Source organism: Cyprinodon tularosa, unplaced genomic scaffold (genome assembly GCF_016077235.1).
Source record: "Cyprinodon tularosa strain WSP-4 unplaced genomic scaffold, ASM1607723v1 ctg854, whole genome shotgun sequence".
Taxonomy (NCBI): Eukaryota; Metazoa; Chordata; class Actinopteri; order Cyprinodontiformes; family Cyprinodontidae; genus Cyprinodon; species Cyprinodon tularosa.
Window position 1 is genome coordinate 1 of NW_024039623.1, and position 23,484 is coordinate 23,484.

Sequence of the window (23,484 nt, forward strand, 5' to 3'; positions counted from 1 at the left end):
AAAAAATTCTTTCACCGTGAGCGTCAGCCATCCTTCGACTCCAACTATGCCAACTTTGGTGTATGTGTGTCTTTCAGAAAAATATTTATGACGAGCTGAAAACATATAATGTCATTCGTTTTTCTCCCCACTGCTGCTCCAAAACCAATGAAAAACGGCTCTGATTTTCATCGACTTTAGGTCGGTCTGGAGCGTTTTTAAGGAAAAGTATTAATCCTACCGTAATTCTGAAGACATTGTGTGAGTCCAGAGGTTTCAGCCTACAAACTGACCAAAAATGGTGACTCTAGCTATAAATATATGGCCGTGAGGGCGATTTTAAAATGTTTTTTGGTCTTAAAAAAACGGCTGCCTCACACTCTAGCTTTTCAGTCTCTCCACTCTAGAAGGGTGGATTTTGCTAAAACTTTGTGGCGCTTGAGGTCTGATTATACAAAAACCGTAGCAGTTATCAACATACCGTCTTCAGTTTTAAATAGACGAAGGATTTATCTACAAACTGAGCTTTAAACTGTTTTTCTACATGAATGTATGCCGACACAGTGAGGTGCTGTTTTTTATGCTTTTTTTCCCTCTCCCCATTCATTTCCTATGGGATTTTTTTTGCGACGTTTTCGCTAATAATTCGCAAACCTTCGGACTAATGAGAAAGTTTTATACAAGCACGCATCGCACCATTGGTCCCTACGCGTGTGCCAACTTTGGGCCCGATCCGACGAATGGTGCGTGACTAGTTACACGCCGAAGTTTTTAGGGGACGAGGAGAACTATAAGCTATAATAATAATACGCGGAATAAATATGTGCAATAGTAATAGGTGGGCCATGCCTTCGGCATGTGGCCCCCCTAATAATAATACGCGGAATAAATATGTGCAATAGTAATAGGTGGGCCATGCCTTCGGCATGTGGCCCCCCTAATAATACGCGGAATAAATATGTGCAATAGTAATAGGTGGGCCATGCCTTCGGCATGTGGCCCCCCTAATAATACGCGGAATAAATATGTGCAATAGTAGTAGGTGGGCCATGCCTTCGGCATGTGGCCCCCCTAATAAAAATAATATGCGGAATAAATATGTGAGATAGTAGTAGGTGGGCCATGCCTTCGGCATGTGGCCCCCCTAATAATACGCGGAATAAATATGTGAGATAGTAGTAGGTGGGCCATGCCTTCGGCATGTGGCCCCCCTAATAATACGCGGAATAAATATGTGCAATAGTAGTAGGTGGGCCATGCCTTCGGCATGTGGCCCCCCTAATAATACGCGGAATAAATATGTGCAATAGTAGTAGGTGGGCCATGCCTTCGGCATGTGGCCCCCCTAATTATGATTTGATCTAAACCAACCCTTTTCAGCCTCTAACATTTTTTCTTCCAGTCTTATCCTGTGCTTAGCTTCACGCATCCTCCCATCAACTCTGATTATTTTCCCTGTAAATGCTGACGAAATAAATCCTCACAAAATGATGCTGCAGTCATCATGTCTCATTGTGTTGAGCAGTTTTCTGTGTAATGTGTGGTTTTCATTGGTCCCATCTGACCACATGTTTCATACACAAATTGTGGCCAATTGGAAACTGTACTTCTCACCTCCGATTTTCCATTACAAACCTATTCAATAAACTATAATATAATTTAAAAGTTAGTTTATTTCAGTTACTCAATCACAAAATTAAACACACAGATTAATTAATCACAGGGTGTTTTTAAAGCAATTCTCTCTATTATGAGGATTTTTCCAATTTCAATCAATGATAAAAAAATACATTTAAGATTAATATATTGCATCAAACCCTACATAAATTAATACAGAAAAGAATGTTTAATACCTGCCAAAAGATTGTTATTTACTGTTAATCTGACTAGGGAGCCTCAAAGGAAAGCACATTGTAGTAATGAATATGACTGCAGTGGCCAAACTCTGTGCTTTAAGGTAGTATAATATTGGATACTGTTGTACAAGATTCAGAAATATGATGTTGTTCTTCTGGTTTTAGGTTTTAAATTCAAACTTTTACATATTCCAAAAATTTTTTTTAAAAACAATCCCAACAATCTTTCTTACGTAACATTTGGTGGTCCTGGTTTCCAAAAAGGACATATAGTACATTGTTTTAAATTTTTTTGGTTCTTTTCTCTTATTTTTCATTATTTCTATAAGAAGAAAAGGTTTACACTTAAATTATTAAGGTTCTAAAGTAAGAGGTGCTGCTTTATCTTTACTTTTAAAAAGACTCAACTAGACAGATTTTCATGTAAGTTAGTTTTATTATTAAGTAATTTTACCAAATTTCTAATGAGATATATAACAGAGAACTAATGTAGCGCAGCATTTTTAAATGAATAGGTGTTGCCTGTGGTTCTTAATTAATACATTTTCCTGTTTGGCTCTTTGCTACAGTAAATAAACCTGCACATTCCAATGCATGTGAAGGCTAATGAGATGCCAATGTCTCATTTCCTCCTTTACAAACAACCTTTGAAAGACATTTAATTTGAGGCTAGAATCTGATGGAAATAAATTGCTCTCCAGCTCATTATCTTATTTGCTATAAACTGTATTCTTGTTTTTTGTAGCTGCCACCAGGCACAGGAATCTCTCCTTAGCTCAGCCAGCGGTTACAGAAACTACAGAGGAGTGCTCAACTGGTGTGTGGTAATGTTGGTAAGAATTACTTGTGTTTTCACAACTGTAGGAACATTGTAACTAACAGCATTAAATCTTTTCTTCCTCAATGCTTGTTGGCTGTTAGGAATACAAATAATTCAGGGTTTGTTTCTTTTATAAACGTATAAAAACTATAATTGCTAACTGTTTTGATTAGCTTTTTTTAGGCATTGAGACATATGCTTTAATGGTGAAATTGATAATATTATAATTTATACCTAAAAAAAAAAAAATCCCATAATTAGAAGGTGCATTGTGGAAAATTTTAGTGCACTAGATTTTCACCCACTAGACATTTGGACAGCCCTAAAAAATGGCATTAAATCAAAATTATTATATGTCTTTTCATGGCTGCAGAAGTTGAAAAACTATAAGATACTGCTACAGTGATGTTCTCTGTTCTGTTCTAGGTCCTGAGTAATGCTCGCCTTTTCTTAGAAAACATATTAAAGTGAGTACCTTTTAATATTATTACCTGTTATTTAAACAACTTTTCCCTGTTCTTTCTTTCCTAAAGGGTTTAGATTCAAATGAGACTATATTCTCACAAATTAAATCTAAACAATTATTTCTCACTTAGTTGATTTTATTTATTGTAAGATGTTGTCTTTTGTTCTTGTTTTTTTCCCATCCTGAAATAACAGATATATTTAATAATTTTATCAACAAAGGGTTAGTTTTGCTGTTGCAAAACTGTTTATATCCGTTCCATGAGAAAGCTGTTGAACACTCCTAATTCAGCTCTGATTTTAGCAGCGATTTTCACTTTGAAATGATAAGCTAAGTCTTTAAAGTCGTAGGGAAATCATATTTAAATGTCACATCATTCTTGCTTAAACATGTATATAAATTGACTCTTTATCAGAGGTTATTGTTCCCAAAAGTAAGACATTTCTATTTGAAAAAAAAAATACTGTCTTAAAATCTTTTTTTTTTTTTTAAGTTATCTTATGCAGACTAGTTAGTTATACGTCAGCTTATACACCTAATTTGGGCCAATCATATATCAATGGTCATCTGTCAATCAAATTTATTCGGTTATAGCATCTTGATTCATATCTCGCAGCTAATATACGCAACAGTTGAAATAAGAAATAAGAATCATTTACTTTACCATTGAGTTCACGGGGATAGACGTCTGTTTCTTCGGCAGGCGTAGAGCTAACAGAACTGGCAGCCTTGTAAGGCAAGGGCTCAAACATGTACGGCTGTAAGCTTTCTACACCAAACCAAGCTTCTGCTGCCCTGGCGTCCTCTTCCATAACAACTTCCTCCCCGCTTTCCTTCACTAAATAAAAATTGCATGACGGAGGAGACTCATCCAGTGTCATTGCTAAGTGCTACTTGGTCCCAATGTAATTTCCAATTGGGAACCTTCTAGCACTAAGTTGCTAACTGGTTAGCCAGATACTTCCGAGACACCAGCCACAACCAAACGTGCTTGCGAACCATCCGCCACAACAATCCCGCCCTCTTGATGATCAACCAATCACATTCACTTTATTCACTCGTGTAAAGTCAGGCACCACTCAGGAGAATTCGGAAACGCAACCATTGGAACAGTCGATTCCCTATTACTTTAATCCTGTCATTACAGGACAGATGTGAAGTATTTGTATGTTTGAAACTGCAATTTCTAAGTATTTTAAATATTGTATATATGTTTCACAGCATTGATGACTTGTTTGCATATTTTTCCAGGTATGGTATTCTCGTGGACCCTATTCAAGTGATTTCCCTGTTTTTGAAAGACCCTTATAGCTGGCCTGCCGCATGCCTGGTAATTGGTAGGTTAAAAAAACTTTTTTTTTTATTTAAATTAGTCGAAACATAATATTAAAACACACAGGATAATTTTAGACAGGTTTATGAAATATGCAAACTCATTCTATAATGGGATCATTGTTTGAAAATGACTGCAAATGACTTTTTTTAATGTAAATTTCACCTCCAAGGCAAATTAGTGGATTTAATGCAGCATTTTTTTTTTACATTAAAGTAGGAGAGAAAAGTTTCAGCTATTTCTTACTCAGGACTTGTCTCTGTGGGACTTGGTGAATGCTTTAAGATTGGTGAAGTTGAGAAAATCTTTGTAACAGAGGCCCATTGGTCAAGTGGATAATAAATGCATGAGTTAAGCCCAGCGGTAGAAAGGTGATGTTTGATTCCATATGAAAATAAACACCAGGTATAAAACTCAAAAAAAAAAAGTTGAGCACATCTTCAGGACCTGTCTAATTATACTGCCTGGATTATTGAGATGCATCACAACACCACACAGAACAGCCAGGATTGAAAAGGAAACACACATTTTATTACTGGTAATTTTGACATTTAGACAGAGTGATAGAGAGCCTCTAAAGGTTTGATCCAATCATGCATCAGCTAACATCTTTTCAGCCACTCCGTAAGATGTATAAACTGGAGCGATGACTAGAAAATAATGCTGAACAAATAGCATAAAATTAAGCTTCTTGCTGTAAATTGAAAACAGAGACAAAGATTATGTAAAAGATTTAATATTTCACTAAACCTAATCACCACTTTGCAGAGATAGGGAGCTGTAGTCAACAATTAATTATGTCATGTATTTGTTCTGCCCCGCCTGTGAACCAGGTGAGTCCAATCTGCACAGTTTAAACCAGATAAGAGTCACCTGGTTCAGTGGCTAGGCAGAAAAAATGACATGACCTAGTTTGTGTCCGAACATCCACCCTAATCCCTAAATCAATCTATAGAGCTGAGAATATATAGTAGACTTTATAATGAACTCAGTTAACTGACCATTCGGACAAATGATCACTACTTTTTACTTGCCATTGGTCACGTGACCCCCCGCACAGTGCCTGCGGCATATTTATTATCTGTCTCCACTGTCGGGTAGCGAAAGCTGTAGTCGACAGCGGGCTGCTGTGACAGCAAATCCCATAATGCTTTGTGAGGAAGGCTCTCCTCGCAAAGCATTATGGGATATATATGCTCATCTAGTGACCATGGATGATCACTACTTTTCAAGTTGCATTGTGGGAAATTTAGAGTCCACTACTTTTTCATCCACTAGATTTTCAGACACTCATCTAAAATGGCGTAACCATTATATAATGCCCTATATAGTGATTAGGGTGGACATTTGGATGCAGCCATAGAGATGATTTGTTGACTCCACATCTCCTATCTGTGCCACTTGAGAGAACTACTGTAAACAATATCCTCATTTTATGTAGGATAGATGATTTTATTATTTGGACATCATCAAAGCTTTGACAAAAAAATACTCAAAACCTACATTGAACACCTGCTCAGAGTATATTTTCAGAACCTAAACTGCTTGAAAATAATGTAGTGAAACAAACACAAAATGGTCAATTTAAATAGTTTTAGCCTTCTGTGCTGTTCCAAAAATTTTATCTACTGCAGTGCAGCTACCCTTTGAGTTGTTGTGACCTATTTAGCTGAAATAGTTAAGTAAAACAAAAAATAAAATGTCTACCCTGCTTGTAATGACACTCTTGTTTTCCACTGTGAAGGACACTCACATGTTTCTTACCCAACTAGGTGCACATTGTAGTGTGCCTCATTGACAAAAATGAGTAGTTCTTCATAAAGAGAAGTACCACCTACTACTACTTGGCACCGTACACCATTATAAAATAATATGCCATCAGACATCTGGTATAGATTTAGTCTATCCATTTAATTTTAAATCCTCTATCTGAGCCATCACAGTAGAGTGGTTGAGGGGACGTTAGATATTCCTTTCTTATTCCTTGATGCAGTTGCCTGATGTTGGATTCCTGACCATGGAATGTTTGCTGCGTATCTTCTTCCTCTTTCTCTCTCGCATAAAAAATAAATAGATAAACTACATCTCTCCTTTATATTCTCTTTTGATTCTTGATTTCTCCTAAATGTTGCATGTGTCGCCATGGTTATTGTCAGTGCATGATTTGTTGCATCATTGCCACCACCTTAAAGATTTTGAAGCAAGTGATTATTATCAGATAATACAGTTCATATAATCAATTCATGCTTATAACTATAAGAAATATACAGTAAGAAATACAAAAGGACCTATGTAAGCCCGCTGCCAATTTACCATAAAAATTGCAACCATACAAATTTTGTTTTTATGGTTGCAATTACTAACTAAAACTGAAGAACTGTTGCATAATTTTTCTGAAATGATAGAGTTATTAGGTTGATTCTACTACAAAACCAAAACGAATCTTTGCAACTGTGGGTGAAAACGATCATCAAACAAATCTAGAGGTTTTATACAGTAGGCATTATATTTTAAAACATCAAGAAATTAAGTCACAGTGTTTTTTAACTGCTACAAAGACATGTCGTGTTTTCTAGTATTTATTTTAAGTATTTTCACTAAGTAGTGTATGACATAAGATCAGTAACAGCAACACGCAGGTGCATGCTGTGCACTGCTGCAGTTTCTTCCATATTTATCCTCATGTTACATTGCAGTGAAGGTCTGCAGCAGTGCAGCTCACAGTGTCTCTAGTGGGACAATCAGCTGCCCTATATACTAACACTGGTATTCTCTTGCAGAGATGAGGAGAGCTTGGTAGGTGGTGAGTGACTAAGAGGGAAAAGAAGAGGTGGTAGTGGAGTCGGGGAAGTATTTAATGGAAGATTAAATTAGTTGGGTGAAGGTGTATGGAGAGCTGTGAAATGGGAAAGGGGTAAGAGATGGAAAGAGACATGGTAAAGTTCTACATCGAAACAGGGAAAGAGGTTGAAGAGAGGGAAAATAGATGGAGTTAAAGCAAATGACTGCAGAGAAGATGGGTAAAGAGACAGGTGAGAATTGAAGTTTCTCAGTAGTAGCATGGACAGGAACAGAGCTAATTCCCCCACAGGGACAGTGAGTCACTGCAGCAGATTACACACACATTTTAACTCTCGAATGATGGTGCATGCCAGCAAAATGGATAAAGTTAGCAAGGCCAAGCTCAAAGTTTGCTTTTAAGAAAGTGGGCTATAAGTAGGATTTGCTTCTCTTGCTGCTCTATACGTGTTTTGCTCCAAAATGTAATATTCAACAGGTTTTACATGTGATGGAGGGCTTGGTTGTTACAGCTATAGACCTAAACATCTTATCTCACCTTTTGAACGTATCATTATTTAGTACTGTGCTCATTTTGGGCTGAATATAATAGTTCTGCAATTTTATTTAGCTACGTGTATTGGCCAATAACAAAGAAAACTATCTGCTGTCATTTTTTTCTTGCTTCTTCTTTCTTAACACTTTACACTAAAGATAGATTATATAAAAATTGTCTTAAAACATAATGATATTAATCAAGACTTTGATTAGGCCACTCTAATACATTGACTTTAAAAGAATAATGTGTAACTTTTAGCCACCAGAGGTGCTTGACCCTAACTTCAAGTTTTAACTCTTTTGTGACATTGCACTGTCACAAAATGAAATATTCTCGCTCCATGTTTTTAACTTGATAAAATGACAATGTGGACCAGCAGATTGAGAAGTCATGTAGTTACTTGTAAAGACCAACCCACATTCATACCTCTATATATCACAAAACCAAAACTATGCCTGATCAGGTAAACATCATATCTGTTTTGTTGCCTACCAACAACTTTTAGCAGATTTAGCTGTGGTGTTTAAGGGAAGTTCAGACTGCTGAAAAGCGGCGCTCTGGGTCACATGACTCATGAAGCGATGGATCCAATAATAACAAGTTAAATAGGTGAGCGCTTTTGAAAAGGGCAGCCTGCATGAAGCGTTGATATGCAGGGGTGGAGCTAGATGGGGGGCCAGGGGGGGCCATGGCCACCTTTAGCCAATCATTGCCCACCCCTGTGGCCACCCTACTATTTTTTCCCTCTAACACAAGCTGTGGCAGCGGTAATACTCTGAAGAGGAATGCTCAAACCTATTAAACATTTAAATTTTTCATATATTAACGACTACTTGACAACAGAAAAACTGCGGTTAATTATGCACATCAATATAAAAACATTAAAGATGATAGATACAGAATTCATGTTCTTTTCAGAACTAAATTTTGAATTATTTGGGGTAAAGATTAAATTATGTGCCTCTGCAAGTCATCTAGAAGTCTTCAGTGAAATCATAGATAACTTTTTTTGCAAAATGATTATTGATAAAAGTAGGTAATGACAATGTGTTCGCCCCAGAACTCAAACCTGAAAGAATTTTTTCCAATATACCTTTTATTTACACAGCATAGATGTTTAAATATATGCATCTATTTGTTAGCAAAGGCTGCAGGAAAGGACCGTTTGTCTTTATTTAGAAAATGTGGATGTCGTGCTCGTTCCTGTTGGAAGAGTGTAGATTGACCCTGAGGTTCTGGTGCCTTTCGGCCTCCCCTCAATGTACATTGGTTATTGACTGGCCACCCTTATTAGGATTTTCTGGCTACGCCCATATCAATGATATGTACCAAGTGCTGTATATTGACCTAAAAAATTATTAGCTAAATCTCAAATTAAGCTAAATATGGGGTCGAAGGTTATGCACTGTTGCTTTAATGTATAACACTTCTTTATACGTGGTTTGGCACTATGCTTAGGACCACTGTCTATTTGGAGGACCAATTTATCTTCAAGCTTTAAATTCTTGGCTCCTGTGTTAGGGTATTACGACTATATTTCTACATTCTTTTACTACACCTTTTGGCATTGGGTTCCTAGATCTTTTTTCCTCAGAATGTAACATCTGCTGTTGTAATCAAGTCTGCCTTTTTTTTAATCTACTGTGCATTTCTTTAGTGACCTCTCAGAGATCCATCAGTTTCTAAACATGTTGTTTGAGTGACTTCTTTTTTTAGCACCAGATGGCACTAGAGCGTTTTATTATTCAAAGCCTAGGCCAGCTACAATCACCTGTCATTTGTATAATAGCAGCTATTTGGGACAGCTCTTAACTTGATTGGATAATTGTTTAAACTGATTAGATCCACCTGTATAATCGGCACGTCTCAGGAAGTCATTGCTTTGCTTTCCTTCTTTCTAAGCATGGCCTTTGTGCAATGTGCACATTTTACTTTGTAAAATCACATTTTAGTTTGTTTTTGTTGGTGATTTTTTTTACAGGGCTTTGTACCTTTTTTTTTGAATGATTGAAATACTGAGTCATAATCAGTATAGTGTAGGAATCAAGAGAGAAAGAGTAATTACCAGTTACCATTAGTAATGTGTAAGTGATCTATTACAAACAATTCTATCTGCTTTTTACATTGGATTGGAAAAATTGCAAAAAGAAAAAAAAATTGCTTGACTCATCTAATGTGGAAACTGTGTATTTTTGTCACTCTGGGCTTAAAACATGTAAGTAAAAATTATAATGAAGGAGGTTTCAGAACTTTGACTAGCTTAATTTGTATTTGTCAGAGATTACTGCATCAATGCAACGCACTTTGATTCAAACAACTATCCATCACCCCCTGCTGGCAAAAACTGGAAACTTCTTCCCCACCTGTCTGCATTGAAGCTGCTGATTTATTTAATCTGGATTAGATTTCGCTCTCTTAGTAACACATGTTGTAGAAAAATTGGTAAATTTTATTTGCCTTTGGTAAGAAAGGCAGTTATTTATTTTAGTGTCTGTTTTCTAAGAATCTATTGTAAGTTAATTATTACTGATTTGGATTAGTCTGTATAAATATATGTTACATTACTTCGGAAAAATTGAACATTTTGACTACAATTTAGTTTTAAACCAACATGCTTGAGTTTCTACTGGTCTAAAGTTATTTAACAGCTTTAATTATAGTATTCTCTTCATTTCTTCACAGTGTGCAATGTGTTCATTTTTGTGGCTCTCTATACTGAAAGGCAGCTGTCAAAGGTGAGTGTAGAAACTTTCTTTGCTTCTGAACATCAGAGAGTTTTGTAAGATTTAACTGGAAAGAGCTTGTCAGCCTTTTGCTTTTCTCATAAGAAGTTTTTTAGAAAACAAGATGCCTGACTTAACCTTGCATGTCAGTATATGTTTAAGATACATGAGAGAATCCAACTTGTCTTGCTCTACCTTCCAAAATAATGGCAACAACAAAAGTTAGAAGTCTAAGGCAGTTTCTCTTGAGCAGTGGTTGAAAATGGAACAATGAATAAATGCTTTAAGTATTTAAAGTAAAAGCTCCTATGTTTTTTTTCTCTCTTTTTTAACCAGGGTTCATTCAGTGAATTCACTGGATTTGTGATCCACTTCATTAACTTGTTCATCCTGCTAACATTTCCTGCAGTTGTGGTGCTTCTGGTTCCCTCTATTACTCCAGGTAATTGTTGCTCACTATTCCTTGAATAACACAAAGCATTACCAAACATATATATATTATAAAACCAATCTTGCATGCATGTTATTGTAGTATATAGAAGTAAATGAAGTGATAACTTCACCCTCTCACAGAAACACTTAACCATTTAATAGCATATTAAAGGGTACGTCTTGGACCAAGTCATTATTGGAGTCGGTCAGCAGTAATGGTCTAGTTGGTCATGACTGGACTGCTTCCAGTTGGCTCTAAAGAGAGAGGGATGTCAAGTGGTGAAGATGGTGAACGGAAATGAAATGGAAGGAGAGAAAAGATGAGGAGGGAACAGAAAAGCTGCCAAAGTGGGTGTGGTTTTATTTTGTAGGGTCATCCAAGGGTCTTTGAGTCTGTCTTAATCAGGCAGCTTGGCAGGAAAAATGGCTGTTTTCCATGAGCTAAGCAGTCCCAATGGAAAACTGGGGACCAGTGTACTTGTTCTACAGATTGGATGGTCACTCACATAAAATTTGTATTTATTTATTTATTTGCAAATGTGAAGGTCTGCTATTATAACAGTGCATGTTGTATAAGTAAAATCTGAATTGAAAGCAGATATTTACAAAAACATGTAATGGAAATCATTTTCTTAACACTTAAAAATCATTATGCTGTCACCCGTCTTTCATAGTTGGGAGGATGCATTCAGACAAGCCTCGCCATTTTACCTCTAAATGAGACCAGTAGTCATTATAGAATACAATGTTAAGTTAATCAGTATACAGGATATTATTTTCCAAAAATATGGTCTTTGTCTCTTTGTGTTTGCAAACTTTAATCTGGCAGTTGATGGCTGGAAATTTCCATTCTGTTTAAACTCACAACTCTTTATCCGTAAAAAAACACACCTGTGACATGAAGTATTAGCATTGATGCCATAAATATATTTATTTCAATTTTCAATTAGTTGTTTAAGACTTTGTTTGCTGCTTTGGGTGTCGTTCTCTTCTGTTTTTCCTCTCATCTGTTCTCTCCCTGGGAGGTGAAGGAGCGAGGGAGTTGTTCCATCTGTCTTTAAGCCCTCCTGTCTCTGCTGCTGCTGTGCACACAGGAAGGGCAATGGCAGAGGGCAAGTGTATGTGCAGATATTTGTGTGTTTAGGTGATATTGTGTTTTAGAGACTTTGATCTGTTTACATGATGACCTCAAAGGGCCTTTTAAAAAAATGTGAAGAAAATGAGGATAAGTGTGACAGTTTCTAAGAAATTGTAAAACTCTACATTGTCAATATCACTGGATAGCCAGAAAAGTAAAAGTGAATGTGACATAACTTCTTTAGGCACAACCAAACATGTCCCTGTCAGAGTATTTAGGCCAAACCAAGCCTACAGTAGGTTTGGTTTGGCCTAAATAGACAACACTCCAGGATCACCTTTGATACTTTAGCCATACATCATTTGATTTGTAGCTGTGATAGATTGACCCTGAATCTATTCTGAACATGTTGCAATGAAATGTATAAAATTAAGTGGGGTTCTAAAATTCAAATTATTTGGTAAAGTAATTTAATCTAATGCTGCACTGTCCAGACAAGGTTTGGGTTTGGTAAACCTTTAGTCCCTTTTTTTTAGTATGGTTCTGTTATCACAATAAATCTACTTTTGTTTTTTAATTTATCCTTTAAACTTTTCATAGCAAAGATTCAGTTTATTTAAATAGTTTTTATTTTTTATTTTATAACATTTCACACAAACATAGTACCTACAGTTGTTTAGTGCTACTTACCCTTATAGGCTACTTTCTTAGCTTCACCATGTCAGAACTTGGTTTGGCCTTTTTTGTTTTTAGAAAAAATAGGCAAATTATTAGCAAAAATATATTTTCAGATACCTGTACCTATTTACAGATATTTTAAATTTAGCTTAAGTCGGCAACTTCTCATTCTCACTCAACCGTCTAACATGCATCTATATAGATAAATGAGAAAAACTATGTCAGCACAGAAAAATGCAGTTTGAAGCATTTTTGCCTTTGCATCCTATATAAGTAATGTAATGTTATTAAGTATGGAACAAATCCATAAAAATCTCAGTTGTGCTTAGTTTATTAAGATTCACTTAACTGTGAAAATCTGACATATTAACATTAAGGCGAGTGGGGGTCTAGTGGTTAGGGCATAGAGCTTGGAATCCTTAGGTTCTGAGTTTGAGTCCCTCTTCCACAAACTGCGACTCAGGGTCCCTGAGCAAAGACTCTTAACCCGAACTGCTTCCTGGGTGCAGCACAATGGCAGCACGCTGCTCACCAAAGGGATGGGTTACATGCTGAAAGATAATTTTGTTGCTCTGTCCTTGTGTTAGTGCAATGAAAATAAACAAGCTGGAATTAAGGAATTTATTAAAGTGTTTATTAATGGTGTATAACTCATTAAGTTTGATGGAATATCTGTGTCTGAAGGAAGTCTTTCAGCTGCCTCATATATCCTACTAAAAGAGGATAGATTAAAATACATAATGATGGAGTAGGATTGAAGTTTTTTAATTCTTTGTTTATTCTTTGAATTTCTGCTTTTAAAACCAAAAACAGGATTGTGAACCTCTTTAGTCCTGATTTGAGTGGATGACTGTGAAAGACAAACTACTGGCTCCACTGGCATGTTTTCCCATTTCAGCTTTGTCCCCGCTGTGCGCCCATGATCGCAATCTACAGTTGCCGATTTGGACACGGTCTCACTGTTTAGAGACCACACTGAGCAGGAGAGGCAGATGGTTAATGGATAAGATCTGCTGTAGTTAGGTGCCAGGTGTACTGCAGACCTCCTCATCTCTCTGCTGGCACATTATGGCTGTATTTATTTGTGTGATTCTGGGTGCATCCGAGTGTCTGTTTCTTCTGTGTTTAGTGTAGTCTCATTTTACAAAGGGTATGGTGGCTATTGATAAAGCTTTGGTATGAAAACCGCTCAGCTGGTGTTGAGCTACCTTCAAATCCCTTTCAACTCTGTAAACAGAAAACACAACTTGAAGTCATATGATAACTTATTTCCTGCCTCCTTTATGTTTTTATTCATTCTCTTGCCACGACAGACTTTTTCTGTCTCCGTCTGTCTTTATCCCGTCCACACCTAGACCATCAGTAAACACATGAGGCGTCTCTGCTGCTGCTGTCTCAAGAGGGTCACTTTGTTAACTGACACTTCTTCTTTTCTGCCCTTCCTGTCAGTTGGTGGTGCATTTGCACTCGGCATTTGCACAATCCTGTTCCTGAAGCTGTATTCATATAAAGACGTGAACCTGTGGTGCAGGGAGCTGAGCTCTGTGAAGGCCAAGAAGCTGGCCCGGTCACTGTCCTGTAAGTCAAACATATACAAGCAACCTGTGCATCTTATGGATTCATGAAGTCAGATTACTGTAATATGATAACATAATTGTATCATTAGTACAGATATGGATCAAATTTTAGCCACTTCTCAAATCATTGCAATGGCTCATAATGTTGCAGGGACACCTACTGGTAGACAGTATATCTGCAGCTTTTTGATCAATTATAAAGTCACATTTTAATTAATCATACTGGTATGTTTAAGACGTAATTTTAATGAATTACAATGATTTTATGCTTGCAGATAATTAAAACAGCATTTTAAACAAGAAAAGTTACAATTGAATAATAGCAAAATAGCATTTTAATACAGAAATGTGTTTTTGACCCTTTTTCAAAACACCTAGTTGCTGTAGGTTTTTGGCATGTATTGTGATGAAGTTCAAAATGATAAAACAATTCTTGGGCCTTTTTATAACCAATATTTATTTAATGATAAAAGACACCAGTTGTTGGATAGGCTGGGTTAATACACCTATTACATTGGCTGATGTAGCTCCAAAAATGTTTAATTTAAAATTTTGTTAAATCCAAATTATATCAGTATTTAACATTAATAACCATCAACAAATAAAAATAATTTTTCCTCTATTTTTAGGAATTTGACAAATCATCTATTTCTTTAATGCCACGGCATAATTAAATGCATCCTGCAAAATTAACTTTTTAATCAAGATATGTTCTATATTATGTGATTCTGCTCAGTCATAATGCTAAATAACACTTTTCTTTTATTATAGAATATTAAAGAATATAATTTCCTTTCTCTTTATTTAATTGTTGAAAAAACGAACAAATAAAGTTTAAGCAAGGTACAAATATAACTATTTTATGTTATGAGCCTTTTTTACCCCACTATATTTATAAATATGAGGGCAGTGAGGGCATAGAAGGACTGATGGCAACCTCTTTTAACGGTATCATTCCACTTTAGAAGTTCTTTATAGATGATGTATGAAAACCTACAGAGGAATTGTTAAAAAAAAAAAAAATAATTTTGTATTTTTCTAATGTCTGAATTCTGTAACTTTATTTCTCAATTATAACATTCCATATTTGGCTCTTGAGCTGCTAAATGCAGACCCCCAACCTGAACTCTCTGATTGTCTGGTACAGGTCCTTCACCGCAGCACTTTAAAGCAGCCGCACAGAAAGTATGTTACCCTGGCAACCTTACAATCAAAGGTAATGAAAAAAAAAAAAAAAAAACACCTCCATTTTCCTGTTGAATGCCTGTGTCCATTAGTCTCATTCTCTGCCCCCCACTCTACTTTCACAGATATGTACTACTTTGTGTTTGCTCCAACTCTCTGTTACGAGCTAAACTTTCCTCGATCTCCTAAAGTTCGCATTCACTTCCTTCTGAGGAGGCTGTTTGAGATGGTGAGAAAAAAATGTCACTTAGCTACATTATTTTTTTGAAAGAGTGCTGGATAAATGCACTGTGCAAAAGACAACAGTGGTAGACAAGTAAACATGGCACAACGGTCTCTTAAATGTGGATTGAATTTTTAATGACTTTTCTGCCTCTCATATAAGATTGTTGAATTTCTAAACCTAATGCTTGGGTCAAGACGTATGTTAAGGACTCCTGCTCAGATTTGAAAAATGTGAAGAAATATACTCTTTAATTTATTTTTTCCAGGATTGATTAATTGAATTATAAAAAAATTAAGTTAGGAAAAAGCTGTATTCCTAGAGTTCCTCCAGATTTTAATTTATTTTTATGTGTTTCCTATGCCACATTTATCTGTCATTTAACAGATCATGTTAATCAGTGGAAAAATGTCTCTCTCTCCAGCTGTTTTTCATCCAGCTTTTAGTTGCTCTCACCCAACAGGTACAGTTTAATATTAATTTTCTTTTTTCTTTTTTTTTTTAATGTCAGATCATTTGAAATCTCTTTTAAACTAAAGCACAAGCTTTGTTACCTCACGTACAGTGCTTTGATTGGATTTCTTTCTTTCTTTTTTTATACATTAGAACCCTTTAAAGATATATTTTATATTCAAAATGTGATACATTTGAAACATGTGTAAAATGTATGTTTTTATCTTCTTGACAGTGGATGATCCCGATCATCCAGAGCTCAATGAAGCCCCTTGAAGTAAGGAAGCAGAATCGCATGTTTTAAGCACTGTTGCTCATATTTTCAACATTTGAAATCTGTTTTTAAATCTCCTCCAGGACATGGATCTTTCACTGATGACTGAGAGGCTGTTACGATTAGCTGTAAGTAAAGCAATTGTATGGCTACATTAAAGTTGTAAAACTTTGGAGATTTTTTTTTGTAGTCTGTAATATTTGTGAAATATACTAATTAGGAATAGTCTATGAGTAAACGCGTGTATAGCAATGTTTTTACGTCTGACTATTAAACCTCGTCTTTTAGGTGCCGAATCACTTGTTATGGTTGATGTTTTTCTACTGGTTCTTCCACTCGTCTATGAATTTTACAGCCGAGCTGCTGCGGTTTGGAGACAGGCAGTTTTACAACGACTGGTGGTAGGTTTATATGTGTCTGTGTATTATCACTGAACTTAATGGATCCTTCAAGCTGCATATCAATGACTGGGAGCGTTAGTTGTGCACTGAGGTGCTGTTTGTGCTGCGGTATAGGCCCAAATCCTGGGAAAGCAAGCTTAGCAATTTACACTTCAAAATTAACATTTCAATATTATATAAATAAAAAAATAATGATGTTTTTATTCTCTTTTGCAAGCACTAACCCTTGTGTTTTCGTTTTTTATTTAAATTAAAATAAACTTTTTTTTTTTGTCAAAGGCATTGTCTTGAATCTCATACTATTGGAAAATCTGTTTATCTCCTCAAAAAGGGGAAACTAACTAAATTTTTCAGCACAAATAAGATTTTGAGGTTTTAAACCATGCCAAATCCTCTCTACCAATATCAACAAACTTTTGGTGAAGGTATGCAATTATATGGGACATCATCCCATTTTATCTCTTAATTTACTTTTCTAGGGCTTTAGATAAACTAAGTACCTTGCAGGACATCACAAACTGGCTCCAGAAGTGCAAAGAGACAATATAAGAGCCTACCTGCAGTCCTGACAAGGTTCAGTTTGGGTGTAGTGTTCACGCCACACTGGGTTACCTGCACCACATACTGTTTGGAGATTAGGGATATCATCCCACTATAGCCTTAGATTAAACTGTTGACCAGAATAAATAGTTGGTATTTGGTACCGTTGCACACTTCTCTCAAGCTCCATCTGATGCCTTTAATTGTTCGACATATAAATTACTAAAGTGCCATTATGTCTTGTTTCATTAGATATCAGTCATCCAGTAGAAAAAATGAGGCTAAAGAAGAATCAAGAGCACAGTTAGCTCTATGGTACTGGGGAAAAGTATTTGACAGTTACTTTAGGGTAAAAATCCAAATTCAGATCTTTATTTTACTGGCTTTATCCTCCTTTAGCGACTATTTCTAAGTATTAGTTGCTAGTATGACACTAAGCCTGATTCTTTTTTATGAACTGTGGTTAAATACTAAGAATTTGTTATTGAAGATTTGACGGATAGCGAATCTTTGTAAATCACCAACGTATCAATAGTTTTAGTTTCCCTCTCTCAGAAACAACATTCGGCCTGAGAGGTTTTGTGATTTCTAGAACCCATTGAAGCTTAGTTATGGTTTTGGAAAAGGCTTGAAATATTACATTTCTAAATAGCTGGTTAAACTTTAAAACCGGCCAATCCATTTATTTATTTAATCTTTATCTTAATAACACTATTGATTTTTTTTCTTCTTTTTCCTTAGTTTATATAATGATGGACTTAACCTGTTGCTGTCTTTTAATATTTAATTGTTCCCTTCAGGAATTCAGAGACGGTGACTTATTTTTGGCAGAACTGGAACATCCCTGTACACAAGTGGTGTCTACGGTAAATCATCTACTCACTGAAACACATTCTAGCTGAAATAGATGTAAACATGCAGGCACAGACCTTAAGACTGACATTTTTCTGGCAAAGATTTTAGCATAGATGTAGATCAGTCTCTGGATTCTCCTACGGAATCATGTAGGGAGTCAGTGGGATTCATTAAATAAAGAATGCATCAAATATGTTTCACTTTCTAAGCAGGTGTTAGTGTTTTCTGTCATTTGTCCTTACAATTACCTCTGGATGTTAATTTATCTCTGTATCTGTTTCACCGTCTGTTAGTCATTTCTACAAACCTCTGCTAAGGAAAGGATTCAGTAAAATAGTCAGCCAGTCAGCTGTCTTCTTTCTCTCTGCGTTCTTCCACGAGGTAAGACCATTATTCTAGATGCCACCTTCTGCTGACAGTGAAATGCCATGTCATGGATTTTTGTTCCCTGTCGGTTCCTGCATTAGTACCTGGTGAGTGTTCCTCTCAGGATGTTCAGACTGTGGGCCTTCACGGGAATGATGGCACAGGTGAGAAACCACACATCATTCATAATTGTACCCCAAAGCAAAGGTTGCAAAGGACACAAATCTTTGTTCATTGTCATTTGTTTTGAGAATTAAAGAGAGACAGATATGTTTAAAGGAATAGTACACCCAAAACATGATTAGCCTTCATTTTCTACTCACCCCCATGCTGAACAACACTCTGGAGTACTTTTTTGATATCTCAAATGCATCTGGAGATCTGGGAGGCTTCTTGCTGTCTGCTGACATTCAAATAATGGAGGTCTACGGTGCCCGAGGCAGAAAGGTCCATAAAAGTCCACAAAAACGTGTCAATATTCCTCCATACTGCTCGTCCAATGTATTCCAAGTGTCCTGAGTGGGTAGCGTCCAGAATTTACTCAAAGCGAAGTCATTTAGAATGTTTTTAGAGCATAAACAGTAGTGTATAGTATTTCCTAAAAGCGCGCGCCTGCGAGTTCACGAGTCTACGGAAACCGCAGCAGACCAAACCAGACGAAAGTGCGCATTCAGCTCGGCAAAGAACTCCTGCTCTTCCTCAACACTGAAGTCCTCAGACATTTTTCTTTCGTTGTTTCTTTCTTTGCACAGGTAAACAGCACATTTCTTCTTCTACGCTTGCATTATCTGAATGCGCACTTTCGTCTGGTTTGGTCTGCCGCGGTTTCCGTAGACTCGTGAACGCGCTTTTAGGAAATCCTATACACTACTGTTTATGCTCTAAAAACATTCTAAATGACTTCGTTTCGAGTAAATTCTGGATGCTACCCACTCAGGACACTTGGAATACATTGGACGAGCAGTATGGAGGAATATTGACACGTTTTTTGTGGACTTTTATGGACCTTTCTGCCTCGGGCACCATAGACCTCCATTATTTGAATGTCAGCAGACAGCAAGAAGCCTCCCAGATCTCCAGATGCATTTGAGATGTCAAAAAAGTACTCCAGAGTGTTGTTCAGCATGGGGGTGAGTAGAAAATGAAGGCTAATCATGTTTTGGGTGTACTATTCCTTTAAGCCAATGTCAGTATAGTATTAATTATTTTATTGTCGTGTTACAGTCAAGAAAAGTTCATGATACTCTTTTTAACTGCTGCCGGAGTCCAGCTGCAATATTATTCATTACAGTACAAACATGATTCCATTTATTTAAAAGGTGGTAGAATCTCCCATGGGTGATTGTTATCATCAGATTTATTATTATTGTTATTGGGGATGGTTGATTATCATTTAAGTACTGTCATTTGTTATTGTCATTTATCATTTTTATGACAAAATATTTTGTTAATTACTTTAACCAGTATGAATAGAAATCATGATGTCAATTAACTCCAAACACTAAATGTAAATTATACCGTGTTACAATAAAAGCACAAATATAAATGTTTATAGCCTGATTAATTGGCTTTTATAAGATATCTACTTGCCTCTAAGCATTGCAATAAGTTTGACAAATTGTCTAGATTTGTGATATTATTATTATTATTATTATTAATGATATCTTTATAATTACTTGAAATAGTGTTAGTCTAATAATGCAATAGCAGCATTTATTTAACTTGGACACAGTGTTGGTTTTACCTTACTTGAAGAATTAAACAAATTTATTTTGGTGGATTTATTTGTTCATTTGTATTTTTTTGTTTTGTTATTTTGTTGTTGTTGTTTTTTGCTAGGAATCAAAATGAAAGAAACGAAAACAAACTACCTGTTACCAATTGTTGCATTTTAAGGACAGTATTAAATCTGTGTTAACCTTTTGTTTTTATAGTCTAAGACCTTTATTTCTGAACTAGGGCTGCAACAACGAATCGATAAAATCGATAAAAATCGACTTTTAAAAGCGTTGGCAACGAATTTCATCATCGATTAGTTGTGTCGCGCGATTATTGCGTCATCTGCCGCGCCGTCATCACTGCCTCTTGAATGAAAGAGGAAGAAAAAAAAATATGGCAGAGCGAGTCAGCGCCGCAGGAGCAGTGTTGCCAACTCAGCGACTTTTCAGACCCCTCCAGCGACTATTTTTCAAAAAAGCGACTAGCGACAAATCTGGCGACTTTTTTCGGTTTCACTGGCGGCTTTTGGAGACTCTTACGTGAAAGCATGTATCGTTCCTACTCTGCCGTGGGGCGCCTCCCCCCGCTCCCGCAGGAGTCCCTCTCAGCGCTGCAGTCAGAGCCTCAGCGTCCAGACTGCAAATGAAGCGCGCATGCACCGGGATTGACGGCGCAAATTGATCACAATAATTAAAATAGCCTGCGCTTTGTAAAGCGAAAAAAGTGATAACATGCAACTTTTTTCAAAAGAAATTAACATGGCACGGAACCACCATGTTTGTTTGGTTTTAAAGTGGGGAAACGTAACGTTAGTTTCTCAGGTAGCTCATCTGATGCTTTCCTTACCGTGTTAGTAGGTTACAGACAGTGATAAGGTTGGCTACTTATTTTACTTTTAATTTCATTTGAATTAGCTTAAGCAGCGTTTACATTTACTTTATAAATAAATTAACTTGCAAATTATGAGGGCAAGGCTTTTAAAGTTTAAATCTTCTGGCGAAGATAAAGTAAAGAAGATCCTGCAATTTATGGAAGTAAAGCAGAATAAAATCCAGCAAGATCAGTAATATGTCAATTAATTATCTGCCACATTCCCATGTAAATATCTGTCTTTGGAGGATGTGTTTTTTAGCACCCGTAGTTCTCTCATTTTTATTCCAAATACAATTTATAATTTGAATCACAGGGCTATTTTTATCTCTATGGTTCAGTATTTTCTCAAGTAGCAACTTTAACTGCTATACTTTCCTTTCTTAAAAGGCAGAACTCTTCTAGTCTAAAAAAACTCATTTGTTGAAATGGGGGGGCCTATTGTTTGAACCCCTTAGGGGCTTTTAAAAACAAAAATGTCTTTTTTTGCGCTTTATGAAACAAAGTACCCTATATTTTGTGGATGTACAGCTACATTTCTCATGTAAGTTTGCGTAGTTTTTACACAAACATTTATTTTTCATATTGCACCAGTACAGTTAATGAGCAACCTGTACTTGTGTGCTTGTTTGTTCTGTCTAAAATGTTTATTTTGGAATAAAGAGGTTAATATAAAAAATATTTTTTGTCCGATTCATCGATTAATCGAAAAAATAATCGTCCGATTCATCGATTTTTAAAATAATCGTTAGTTGCAGCCCTATTCTGAACTTAATAAAAGTTAGTAGCTTTTAATTTCAGACTAGGCTCTAACTAAGTGACCAAATATGTAATTAGGAGCCTGATAAGTTTTAGTTGCTTACTTCTTTTTTAACTGTACTAAACAGTGTCTGACAGGAATGAATGGTTTTGGTAAATTATGAAGGAAATCTGGAATGTCAATTATTAGCTCAGTGATTTATACATTTTATATGATTGTAGCCCTACAAACCAATCAGCTAAATGAAAACCATGAAACTGTAATTGTGGCTCACTAAAACATTTTTTTTGGCTCCTCCTCAGCTTCCATTAGCCTGGTTTGTTGGCAAATTCCTGCGAGGTAACTACGGCAACGCTGCAGTGTGGATGTCAATCATCATCGGCCAGCCGTTCGCTGTCTTGATGTACGTCCACGACTACTACGTCATGCACTACAGGAATGGAGCAGAGTAGTACCTGCACAAGCCAGAACAAATTCCACTCCAACGTTTTTCTTCTCTTTCTTATACATGAACAAACATAAGAACTGCACTAATATATAGCCAGTTACAGATACTGTAGTCTATACCTCAGGATACTCTCATCAAATTAATGATTCTGCCATGTTTACATAAAACTTCTTATAGACTTTACTGAGGACAAAAATGTCATCATAATCTCTTAATCCTGAACTACCACGCTAACTGTAGGAGGGAACAGAAAAACTGCTGACCTCAGCTTTATACTCAGGTAATCGGTACTCTAGTGTCTTATTAGAACAAATAATTGTGAGTCTGGGTTAAAACGTATGTGAATATGCAGTTCTTCCCTTTGTTTTTAAATTAACAGTATGATTTTTGAGGAGAATGTGTCATCATATAATTGCATAACAGGGTTTAAGTGTATTACTTCAAGTGGGGATGAAATTATCTTTCAAAGTAATATATCTAGGTTACTGTAATCCGTCCGATTTTAAAATGCAAGGATGGATGACTGTAGGGTTGCAGTATTCCGCTGTTTTTGTTTTGTTTCATGATTTCTTTATCAGTTCCTGTGAGTTGATATGATTTCTTATTTTTAATATTATCAAAAGTGCCATATGAAAACAGTTTTCGGGACTATTGCCAAGTCTTTTTTATAACTCTGATATAAAATAAATGTAGAAAGAAACAGGGTAGGATTTTATCCATGTTTCTACTTCACCTTTTTCACAAATTGTTTTTGTCTTTTCAGTGGTGATGAAAGTCTTTGTGTATAAAAGAGTTTGTGAATTTATAGAAAAATAAAAATGATAATGGGTTCTTACATTGCAAATGGAAAGAATGTTTTTAAGTGCTATTATTGTTTCGAACCACAGTAGAAAGGCAACCAAGAGGACAATTGTAACTGTGGAAGCGCTGCGTAGCACCACAACTCAGCCTGGAGTGTCTGTCTACAGAAAAACTGTCCGATATGCACTCCGTAAAAGCTGCTTGTATGAAAAGGTTCAGAAATAAAACTGTTACTGAGAGAAAGAAGAAGTCTAGTATGTAGTTTGACTTAAGTGACAGCTAAACATTTGGAAGAAGAGATAAACTAGGT

The 23,484-nt window shown here is 36.2% G+C and overlaps 1 protein-coding gene across 1 annotated transcript; it reads left to right on the forward strand.

Annotated features, from left to right (window-relative positions):
• Positions 1-2,580: 2,580 nt before the first annotated feature.
• dgat1b (diacylglycerol O-acyltransferase 1b) lies at positions 2,581-23,208 on the forward strand (the record flags this gene model as incomplete). The annotated part of the gene is made up of 16 exons (XM_038273068.1): positions 2,581-2,668; positions 3,082-3,122; positions 4,373-4,458; positions 10,474-10,526; positions 10,851-10,956; positions 14,152-14,280; positions 15,427-15,495; positions 15,590-15,693; positions 16,112-16,150; positions 16,376-16,417; positions 16,498-16,542; positions 16,703-16,815; positions 18,156-18,221; positions 18,504-18,591; positions 18,678-18,740; positions 22,228-23,208. Coding segments are annotated over 16 exons (1,282 nt in total), but the record flags the coding sequence as incomplete, so codon positions are not given.
• Positions 23,209-23,484: the final 276 nt, after the last annotated feature.